Raw genomic sequence first — 11,866 nt, 5'->3', positions numbered from 1 at the left:
CATTTGTCCCTATAATCAACTCATCATGCTGTCCAGGGACAACAAGTGTTGGAACAAACATCTTACAGCCATATACTTCCATCTCCACACCAAAAGCACACTTGGGCCTAACACGGAGTCCACCACACCCAACAAGGACTACATTCACATCAATTTGCTTTTGATCCGTTATCACTCCAGCATCTCTGTTTTAACTCAGCTGTTTCACTAATGCTTCACGCCATGGAGACACTGTCCAACATGCCACCTATTGTAACTGTCCCACCCATTACCACAGGTGTGTAGAAAAGACTGTCACTACTGCCAACTCGGTGAATATTCTGATAAACAACAACCTCAGATTCATCACACAAGTCTTTCATAGACGTGTCCACAGTCTCAGCATCAGACATGTTATCTGTTTGGGAGTTTGTTGTGCGACCTGTACTGCCTCCCTCTGAATACAAGTCGGCTAGTTTTCCTCAGTCTGGTATTAAATGGAGTTTTTGGCAGGACAGTTCAGTTTGGTGTGGCCGGGGGCATGGCAGGCAAAACAAAGTATTTCGGACATGCAGTGTGAAATGGTGGTTTGGCTTGAGTCATTACAGACCTTACAAACTGTCTCTCTGGAACGCTTTTCACGAGAGGCACGATGGAACTGCCCACCGAAAGTGTTGGGCTGCTGCATTTTCTCCATCATCTCCTGAAACATGTCAACCATACGGGTGAGAAGTCTCTCCTCTGACTGTTGGAGGTTTTGGGCCACAACTGGCATAGAGGGACGACTCTGAGTATGACAGGGTTCGCTTTGAACTTTAGAGTGCAGGGAGTGGCCGGTGCCAGTGATTGCACTCGCCCTCTCTCCACTATGTATCTCAATAGGAATGTGTCTGTGTCTTATAACATGAATATAATGTGTCTGTGTCTTATAACATGAATATATGAATATAATCCTCTCTGCCGGGCACACTTCATAACCTCACTGATCCAGCGGAGAGGATTCAAGGGAGACTTGTTTGTGATCGAAGATGTCGGGGGGGAAGTTGTTTTCTGTAGCGAGACGAGCGTCTATCGTCTCCCATCACGTCGCATCGTACAGGCGCCGGAAAAACAGGAAAAACACTCCGTCTTCATGAGGAAAGTGTTTTATTCAACACGGTCGTCGAGTTGTGAGGCTACAAATGATTTTGTTCTCAAATGCTGGGCTGGTTTGAAAAAAATAAGTGTTGCTTTGTCTTTTTTTATATGGAATAAAACAGTTACTGCACTCTCGCCTCGTGATTAGCCAGACTGTCAATTTTTGCTTTAAACTTGATTGCTTTATGAGTGAAATACAGATATGCACACACGGGACCGTTAAGTAATTATTGATATTAGCCCTGAGCAGTTGGGGGTTGGTGCCTTGCTCAAAGGTACCAGTCCACACTGAGTTTTGAATGGATGAACGATCAGCTGCCGGTTCATTAAGCATGCGGTCTGATGCAACAGTCCTGCGTTTAACGGTTATTGTATAAGTTTAGACGATATGTTATGCCATGAATAAATGGAAGTATGTCATTAAAATGTAGTGTCCTAGCAATTCTATAACAGTGTCATAGTATAGTATACAATTTTTTAAAAGCCCATGTAGTATGTCAATGTTTTTTTAAAGATTCATAGCAGAAAAATCAATCTTCAAAAGTCAGAAATAAAAAAATCATATAAAGTAATTGTATAGTATGTCAAACAAAGTCAGTATGGCCAAAAGTGTAATTGTTAATTATGGCAGCAACATTATTTACTCCAAGCAACGGACAAATGTGCTTTTCAACGTTATAAATATATATTTATTACATATTCACTGCTACCACTGGATTGAGAAGTAGGTAAGACTGATATTCTTAGAAATAAATTAGTTGGGGGGGTAAAAGGATAAATGTAACACAATTATTCTGGTGGTTTCTGTAGTCAACAGAGTGTACGCCAATATTAGAATCAGAATATGATCCACGTCATAAACTCGCTGACTCTTCCGCGCAGGCAGAGAGGACTCATGGGAGACTTGTCTGTGACAGAGCAGATATTTATGATATTTGAGTGAAAGTTATTTTCTGTAGCGAGACGAGCCTCCATTAAGCCCTCATCTCCCATCATGCCACACTGCACAAGTGGCCTGAATAACAAAAACAATGCAGCCATCTTCATTTGGAAAAGTGTTTTTATTAAAGATCCATTTCAAACAGATAAAGTTGACTAGTCGTGTAGTTACAAATACATTTGTATACAAATGCTTTAAAAAAAGTTGTCTGTCTTTTTCTTTTTTAAATGTGATGAACAGTTGCAGCAGTGAAATGAGTTACAGCCAGTTGTTGGCCAGCTCGCTGCAGTCTAATACAACCGTCCAATAAACTTCAATATGTCCAGAACTCTGCCGCCCGACTGCTCACCTCCACCCGACGCGATGCACACATCACCCCGGTCCTACACCACCTCCACTGGCTCCCGGTCAAGTACAGGATGGACTTCAAACGACTAATCACCTACAAAGCCCGAAACAATCTGGCCCCTCCCTCTCTTTCAGGTCCGCCGGCACAACCGCTCTGAAGATCATCAGGACCCAGCGCCGGACCTGGGGTGACCGGGCCTTCTCAGCAGCTGCACCCCCCTCTGGAACGCTCTCCCCACTCCACATCCGTCAGGCTCCCACCATACCAATATTTAAGCACGCCCTCAAAACACACCTCTTCCAACTCGCCTTCACCTGCTGACCCCTGACCCCGATACGACCCACACGGCTTCTCCAGTCGGCTTTCCTTTCTTATTGTTCCAGACGTCCTGTTTGTGTTTTGTTCTGCTTGCCTCTTGTCCCCTGTGAAGCGTCTTTGGGTACTAGAAAAGCTCTATAGAAGTCTAAATTATTATTATCATTATTATAGTCCTGCAGTGAAGACCTTCGTGAAGGTTACGTTCACTTTTTCTTGCCACCGTTGGAGGTGTTGATTCAACCGTGTCTAATATTTAGTTCTTATCAGAGTAGGCTTAAAACAAATTAAACAAGGTCAGTCTTAATTTAGTTGAACAGCACCACAACCTGCAGCTTCCCGTGAGGCTGAACGCTTTAACGAGCTGAACGTTATAAACCCCGAACGAATGACTGCGTTAGCGTTAGCTCGTTGGGCCAAACAAACCGCTAACAGTTTGAGTGCATTTGTACAAATTCAACTTATAGCTCACAATCTTTCAAGTATATATATTTAAAGTCAGGTTTATATGTACATTAGAAAATGACATTAAAATGTACAAATACCTTAACACCAATCATGATCATTCTGTAAGGAATAAGGAGTAGATGGGCCTAAAGCTATTAGGCCCGTTTTAAGTAGCCAATAATGCTCTAACTTCCCTTGTCATATTCCAGAGTTTAACAACGGCTACAGAACAAAGTCAGCAGCTTGTTGACGCAGACGTCTTTCTAATAATCGTGCTTTGTGCAGATGACAATGAAACGACTTGCAAAACCTGCAGTTTGGCACTAAATGTGCGGAAAAGGTTTCATAGGAAAGAGCAGCAGCTCTGACAACAAGGTTGTGGCTAAGATGGAGCTCCTGCATGAGCCCCGTCTCCACCCCCACAGCTGAGAGTGGTTCACTTCAGGTCATCTGGGAGAGTCTTGTACGGGTTGAGGATGCCCTTGGGGTCCAGCATGGCCTTGATATCTCCCATCAGAGCTACGACCGGTCTGGGTTTGCTGTAGTAGATATAGTTCCTCTTCTTCAGGCCCAGTCCGTGCTCCGCACTGACGCTGCCGCGACAGCTGGCCGTCCACTCGTAGACGAAGGGCTCGATGGCGGCGAGAAGAGCGGGATCCTTGGCGGGAGAGGTGATGTTCAAGTGCAGGTTTCCATCTCCTAAAAGTACAGGTGGAAAAAGGGAAGGGAGTACAATTTGTTGTGAGGCACGCGTTGGACTGTGGCTCAGTCGGAATGCTCTCGTCGGTGTGCGATCGGGAGCAAATGATTCGTTAGCTCCGATGGGCAAGTGACACCGTACGTGGTGCGAGTGACATGTTGTGCCGCTTTCAGTAGTCGGAGGACTAAAAGGCCGCTATGCAAGTCCATTTACCGTTATGTAAACTACCGACACGCCACAATTACTCAGTATTTCAGAATGGAGATCAACATATTTTATGTATCATAATAAAAGAGATTGTATCTCATACTAGCAGGCCATTATTTCCATATATATATCCAGGCACGTGCACAGATAGACCCCAAGTGGTGCTCAAGCACCTGCCCTTTTGCCCTGGATGAGAAAACTGGCCCTTTTTCTGGAGACAAATTGTTTCCTCATTCATGAATATTTAATAAAAAATATACTTTCTCTGTCATCTTCTCCAAAAATGTTTTTGATATTTGATATTTTTTTTTTTTTTTTTTTTTTTTTGAGGGACCGTTCCAAAGAACTCTTCTTGAACTTCTGCGTGCCATGTAATAATTATATTTATTCATTAGAAAATGTAAACTCTAAATCTAATCCTGCCAGAGGGAGACAGAGGTCGACCGCAGAATTAGTGTCATGCTGCTTATGTTTCAACTCTGGCAGAAATTTTTTTGGGCGATGGGTGCCCCCCAAAATGTCTGTGCACGTGCTTGTATATTATATATATATATATATATATATATATTTGTTTCAAGTCTTTGCATCCTTTGGTCTTACCGACATGTCCGTATCCCACCACACTCTTGGCTCGGCCCCCCAGGTGCTCCCTCAGGTCCGTCACCAGCTGGTAGATCCGCTCCAGCGGAAGCGAGACGTGGTCCTTGTAAGTGAAGCCGTCGTGCGTCAGCGCCTCTGTGACCCGTTCACGCATCGCCCACAGGGCCTGGAGTTTTACAAGTGGAGAGGTCGATGACCAGATGATTATCATGTGCATCCAAACTGGGATTTTAGAAACACGGCTACGTCTAGAAGTGAGTGCAACTTGATTCTAGAGTCGACGCAGAAGGATGAGCGACTGACAAACTCTACACAGAATGATGTGAGTTTTCCTTTTGTGGGATTCGTTGGCTGGATATAAACAGACTTATTCTGAACGTAATTTGAAACAAGACCTTGATTTTCGAGTCTTCAGTTGCCGCGGTCCCATCGGTGACCAGCGACGAGTTCATCGCCTCCTCGAGGAAACTGTGGAGCTTCTCCCCGTCGTGCGTTGGGTCCGAGCCCGATGTTTCTATGACAACGTAGAATGAACAATCTGCAAGATGGAGGAAAGAGTTAAGCATGGGGGTGTTTGGTTAACTACTTTATTAACCAAGTGTTTGCATATGTGTGTGTGTGTGTGTGTGTGTGTGTGTCTACCTGAGATGGGGTTGGGTAGTTTGAGGTGTGTATTCAGCAACCTCATACATTCACTGTCCAAGAATTCATAGGCTGACAGAATTTCTCCCAGCATGCCTCTGCAGAGCTGAAATGTCTTCAGGAGCTGCTCAAAAGTCTCACAGCCTAACAAGAATAAAAGAACAAAAAAAATGAAATCGAGGGCAACAAACTCATCTCGACATCCATCAACTGGACTGTGACACAATGTCCCTCATAACGTTCTGCGAGATGCTGTGAGGTAGTCTGAGCGGTTGTGAAAGGAGAAGCAACGAGGTCGTCGTACCCAGAAAAACCACATTCACGGATTTGGGTTTCCGTGGACAAAGGATGGACACTGCAGTGATGACCCCCAGCGTGCCCTCTGACCCGATGAAGAGCTGTTTGAGGTCATACCCTGTGTTATCTTTACGCAGCGTGGCCAGGCAATCCAGCACTCGCCCATCGGCCAACACCTGTACATATGCAAATATTAGATTAGTGCACGTATCCTTTATATTTGTTTTATAAAAAAATACTTGTTGAGAAACATCAACATTCCTAATATATTTATTCCGCTCACCGCCTCCAGACCCAGCACAGTCCCGTGTAAGGAGCCATATCGCAGCAGCCGGAGTCCACCTGCATTTGTTGCCACGTTTCCCCCAATGTGGCAACTTCCTTTTGCCCCCAGATCGAGTGGCATGATGTAGTCTCTCTCCTCAAGGTAACCGGACAAGTTCTCCAAGACACAACCTGCCTGACAGGTCAGAATCCCTGCCAGGTGGAGGAAATAATACTTAAATATTATTCTAATATGCTGCAAGTACAGAAGCAAACACTGAAAAACTAAACTAAAGCATTTTAAAGACTTACCAGAGATACTATCAAAAGTAAGGATGTTGTTCATGAGGGCAGTGGAGAGGACGATCTCATCATAAACCGGCACGCTGCCTCCCACCAGCCCAGTGTTACCTCCTTGAGGGTTCAATGCCAGATTACGACCGTTACAATACCTAAAGGAGGGGAACCACAACCACTTAAACCACCGGATACGCTCCTCGCTTGTGTATTTGTCATTCCATCCGCCAATGGTTCTTTACTTGAGAATTTGAGAAACTTCCTCTGTTGTTTGAGGTCTCAGTAACACTTCACTGGAACCTGCAGAGGATGTACGAATAGAGAAATGAGAGATGAAAGACATTATCGGTGAAGTGGTGCAACTTCTATCTTGAAGTGGAATTACTTTCTCGTCCTTACCTCTCACGGACTTGAGCCAATCCACATTGCTGGACTCCAGCAGGTCAGGGTCAGTGATGACTCGGCCTGGTACGATCTTCCTGAAGGAGTCCAAATCTTCCCAAGTTATTTTGGAGAAGGGCCGCCTGTCGGGGGCCGCGGCCGGGGACGGCTCGGACCCCCCCTCCGAGTGCAGCTTTCGACAGCGGACTCCAGACTGCCGTGAGGAGGCGGGAAGAAAAGAACCGCAAAGGTCCACAGGTGGACGTCCCGCTGTGGTGGCTGATGAGAAGGTGCTGTGGGGGCTCAGATGTCGAGGAGCGGTCCTCAGTCTTAATGTTCTCTGCAAAAACCCCACCATGACGGGAGCACAGGCACAAACAGGCTGCAGCAAAGACAGAATAAATCATTAACCCGGTTCCTCAACATGGAAGATGGCACTCACTTCAGCCGATGATCTTATTCTTGTTAACCTGGTATGGAGATGGGACACGTGTGTGTGTGTGTGTGTGTGTGTGTGTGTGTGTGTGTGTGTGTGTAGCAGCTTGGTAAACTACATCTACAAACTAGCTTACGTTACATGTCCCTACTCGTGTGTCAGCTGTGTAGCTCATGTTTGTAATAATAAAATCATTATAGTCCGTGCGTTCAGGAAGATGGCCGACCGCCTGCTTCATTTCTGAAGAGAAGACGTCAAAACTGTTGACTTGGTTTCAGTTGACGTGAGCTTAGCTCGACCAGGTTTGACGACACATTAACTCTCTTAATGTACTCACCATTAACAACCGGCTAACCACCCGCATCCTTCCGACCGTTTGTCCTCTTTCGTGTCACATCTCAGGAAAGCTGTGACAGTTGAAGGGCGGTGTGGTGACTTCGGCATGCTAGTGTTGACAGCTAGCAAGAACTCTGCAACTAGCATGTTGGGGAGAGACTGCCGGGGGTGAAAGGTCATGCAGATGTCAACGGAGAAGTCTTCTTTGAGGTTTATTTTTTTACAACAAACTGTTACGAGCCCTGCCTTCCGCTGAGGGTCTGGGTCCCGTTGGCTTTTTTCATTATTAGTCTCTTATTTGTCGTTTCCTCGCTCCTCCATCGAGAAGGAGACAAGAGCGCGCATGCGCGAGAGAAGCCTTCCAGGAAGTGTTTTGACGCTCGACGTCCGTAAGCGTCACCTACACCACCTCAGTTATGTTTGCTATGTTATGCTATGGTAGTTGTTGTGTGGTGCCTTGTCCTAAGAATGTCAGTGCCCAGTCTGACCCTGTGTCATTCTGTGCATCTGACAATAAAAGACTTGTAACTTAACTTGTAACTTGTAACCATGTAGTCCCAAAAAGAAAAAAGGCACTGGTAACGGTACTCCTGGTTTACTGGGATGGGGTTCGATACCCTGAAGTGTCGGAGAAGAACCTATTGTATTTCAATGAGTTCTTATTATTCTATCTTAGGAATGTTGCCCTTTTGGGGGCTTTATCATATCCAAAAAAAATGGTAAATTTGACATGCATATCAGGACTGGCGAAAAACAGCCAACTGTTTCTCTAATCTAGATATTAAAGAGTAGTTTGAAATCAGGACTGGAATGTGATGGATCAAGTTTAACAATATTTAATGGCAAGAAGTTTAACAAAAGTTTAACAAATGTAGCATAGAACCACATAGAACCTGAAGAGGTTCTGTCTGAGGAGGTTCTGTATGAGAAGGTTCTGCGTGAGGAGGTTCTGTATGAGAAGGTTCTGCATGAGGAGGTTCTGTGTGAGGAGGTTCTGTGTGAAAAAGGTTCTGTGTGAGGAGGTTCTGTATGAGGAGGTTCTGTGTGAGGAGGTTCTGTCTGAGGAGGTTCTGTATGAGAAGGTTCTGCGTGAGGAGGTTCTGTATGAGGAGGTTCTGTGTGAGGAGGTTCTGTATGAGGAGGTTCTGTATGAGAAGGTTTTGTAAAAGGAGGTTCTGTGTGAGGAGGTTCTGTGTGAGGAGGTTCTGTGTGAGAATGTTTTGTAAAAGGAGGTTCTGTGTGAAGAGGTTCTGTGTGAGGAGGTTCTGTGTGAGGAGGTTCTATGTGAGGAGGTTCTGTGTAAAGAGGTTCTGTGTGAAAAAGGTTCTGTGTGAGGAGGTTCTGTATGAGGAGGTTCGGTGTGAGGAGGTTCTGTATGAGGAGGTTCTGTCTGAGGAGGTTCTGTATGAGAAGGTTCTGCGTGAGGAGGTTCTGTATGAGGAGGTTCTATGTGAGGAGGTTCTGTATGAAAAAGGTTCTGTGTGAGGAGGTTCTATGTGAGGAGGTTCTGTATGAGGAGGTTCTGTATGAGAAGGTTTTGTAAAAGGAGGTTCTGTGTGAAGAGGTTCTGTGTGAGGAGGTTCTGTGTGAGGAGGTTCTATGTGAGGAGGTTCTGTGTAAAGAGGTTCTGTGTGAAAAAGGTTCTGTGTGAAGAGGTTCTGTGTGAGGAGGTTCTATGTGAGGAGGTTCTGTATGAGGAGGTTCTGTATGAGAAGGTTTTGTAAAAGGAGGTTCTGTGTGAGGAGGTTCTGTGTAAAGAGGTTCTGTGTGAAAAAGGTTCTGTGTGAAGAGGTTCCATGTGAGGAGGTTCTGTGTGAAAAAAGGTTCTGTGTGAAGGTTCTGTGTGAAAAAGATTCTGTGTGAAGAGGTTCTGTGTGAAGAGGTTCCATGTGAGGAGGTTCTGTGTGAGGAGGTTTTGTAAAAGGAGGTTCTGTGTGAAGAGGTTCTGTGTGAGGAGGTTCTGTGTAAAGAGGTTCTGTGTGAAGAGGTTCCATGTGAGGAGGTTCTGTGGGTTCTGTGTGAAGGTTCTGTGTGAAGAGGTTCTGTGTGAAGAGGTTCCGTGTGAGGAGGTTCTGTGTGAGGAGGTTCTGTATGAGGAGGTTCTATGTGAGGAGGTTATGTGTGAAAAGGTTCTGTATATGTGATGAAACATGGCACATATATGCATCAGAGCTAACAGAGAGGAGTCAGATAGCATCAGCTCAGCTCCATTTCAAATCGGTCCCTGAACAGATCAGAAGCTGCTAGAAGAGACAGAACCACAGAGAAGATGTTCACATTCACTTCACATTCACTTCATTTTTATTTCATGCGATATGAACAGCAGCGCGATCACAGAAGCTTCTGAACAATCCAGATGTCTCAGATGTGTTCGGTTCTCCTTCGTCGAGGAGCAGAGCATTTGTTACATCTTCAGACTGTAAGCAGAGCGGTGTGCGGTTCATACAGGGGCGTGGCTTCACGAACACAGGATCTTTTATATTTGTAACTTTTTTAACAAACACTTGTAAAGATTGAAATCTACTTTTTCTCCGTGTGAAACAACAGTTACTATGAGCACATTTCCCATCAGGCTGTGTTCACTCCCAAACTTTCTCTCTGTCCTTTCCCAGCTTCCTGTCATGTGACATCATTCAGAAGTCGTGGCTGACGGTAAATCGTTAACATGGCGATGAGGCCCGAAGCAACAGAACGACTCCAAGATAATGTAGAACACATCATACAATCTTCAACTGAGTTATAACATCATGCCAATTAGACATTATGATCAAATCAGGATGAAATGTACATTCATGACACCTTTATCAGCTTCTTAACCCTTGTGTTGCCTTAGGGTCATTTTGACCCGAATCAATATTACACCCTCCCCCCGCCTTTGGGTCATTTTGACCCGATTCAATGTTTCACCCTCCTGTTACCTTTATATTTACTAACATATTTTACCCTTTGGATTCAATTTGACGCCAGCAATTAAAACCTCCAGAAAATTATTAGAATTAATATTGTTTTCCAAGTTTAAGTGTGAGGCACTTTATGTTTGTTTGTTGACTACCGAAAGAACACCGACATTAAACATTGAATGGGGTCAAATTAATCCTAAGGCGGGGGGAGGGTGTAATATTGATTCGGGTCAAAATGACCCTAAGGCAACACAAGGGTTAAATGAACATTTCCAACCAGTGCATGGACCTGGCAGATGTTACATCACCAGTTAGCACCGATGTGATCGTGTGTGCGTGGATGCTGCTTCACAAACTAACATCTGGGCAGATTCTCGCGGCGTGCCGCCTCTTGAAAGCCCGTCTGTAGACGTTTCCACGGCAGAGTGACTCACCCACCCTGGCAGACTCCTTTTAGTCTAGTTTGGATAATTTGTTTTGGTTTCATGAGCTGCAAACTCAGTAATTAAGCGCAAATAAACCCAGACATGGTTAGAGACTGGCATGTGAACAAAGTGGAGCAACTAACTGATAGAAAAAGAGTGCACAGATGGAGACGGAAATTAAACCAATTATCAAGACCAAGTTAAATAAATAGAAACAAAGTGTTAAATAATAGTTCTCCATGATGAAGGTCAAAGGTCAGAGGGATGATGTGAAAACATGACTACAATTTTAATTAAGAGTTTAATTATACTTCTGTTGACACTTTAAATGTGGCTTCTTTCCTGGGTGTGTTCTGGTCTCTTGTTCTTGTTTTCCATTTGATTGTGTTGGTCTGATGCATTTATTTGCCTTTTATATTGAACGGTTTGAAAGGCGCTAGACAAAAAAAGTTGCCAAGTCCTGAAAAAATGAAAAGCCTCATAAACGATTGTTCAAACAAGAAATCCTAACTTTGTATTTAAAGTTTAAACCCACTGTTTTTTTTACATTTCAGTTCAATCGAAGGCTTGTTGCAATGTTGCTGCACTGATGTTCCAGAAAATCTGAAAGGAAACTCTGAACTTCCATAAGAAATAATAGAAAACGTTACAGTACATAAGCATGAAGCACCTGTGCTGAGATGATATTTTAGCTGAGATGACATCAGCTGTGTGTTAGAGCAAGTCTCTTCTTCTTCTTCTTCTTCTTCTTCTTGACTTTAACAGTACATGAGGAGTCTCCGAGTGCTACTGGTCCAGTCAGATTACATATCTGAGAACACTGCAGCTCCCAGATCAACACAGGAGCAGTGAGGAGAGTCTCAGCACTGACGTGATCGGGCTGACAGTCTGTGGGTGATGTTTCTCAGCAGCTTCAGCAAAACTCCCCCAAAATGTGACATTTACAACATTACATACTCAGGTATTACTCAGGTATTTCCCTGATACAACATTATGGATCTGTACCCTGGCATGCAACTAGATGGTTATGTCTTACCAGGCACGTGCACAGACATTTTGGGGGGCAGGTATTCAAACCAAAAAAAAGGGCACCCAATGCCAAAAAAAAATTCTGACAGAGTTGAAGCATAAGCAACAATACACTGATGATGCTGTCCTCGACCTGCGTTTCCTCTGGGCAGCATCAGACCGCTAGCTTATATTTTCTTTATGAA

At 44.4% G+C, this 11,866-nt stretch overlaps 1 protein-coding gene across 2 annotated transcripts; it reads right to left on the bottom strand.

The window, feature by feature from the left end:
• Positions 1-3,193: 3,193 nt before the first annotated feature.
• Positions 3,194-7,280, bottom strand: d2hgdh (D-2-hydroxyglutarate dehydrogenase). Of its 2 annotated transcripts, XM_056409098.1 has the most exons (9): positions 6,574-7,280; positions 6,417-6,474; positions 6,190-6,329; positions 5,897-6,090; positions 5,621-5,789; positions 5,317-5,460; positions 5,070-5,212; positions 4,675-4,840; positions 3,194-3,866 (listed from the first exon to the last, which is right to left on the bottom strand). In XM_056409098.1, exons 1-9 carry the CDS (start codon positions 6,911-6,913, stop codon positions 3,604-3,606), a joined length of 1,617 nt encoding a protein of 538 aa, XP_056265073.1. In that variant the 5' UTR covers positions 6,914-7,280; the 3' UTR covers positions 3,194-3,603. The 2 variants fall into 2 exon arrangements, with proteins under 2 accessions (XP_056265073.1, XP_056265074.1); XM_056409099.1 differs by lacking the exons at positions 6,417-6,474; positions 6,574-7,280 and having other exon boundaries at positions 5,897-6,112; positions 6,190-6,278.
• Positions 7,281-11,866: the final 4,586 nt, after the last annotated feature.

Source organism: Pseudoliparis swirei, chromosome 24 (genome assembly GCF_029220125.1).
Source record: "Pseudoliparis swirei isolate HS2019 ecotype Mariana Trench chromosome 24, NWPU_hadal_v1, whole genome shotgun sequence".
Taxonomy (NCBI): Eukaryota; Metazoa; Chordata; class Actinopteri; order Perciformes; family Liparidae; genus Pseudoliparis; species Pseudoliparis swirei.
This window is presented reverse-complemented; position numbering and strand designations above follow the sequence as displayed.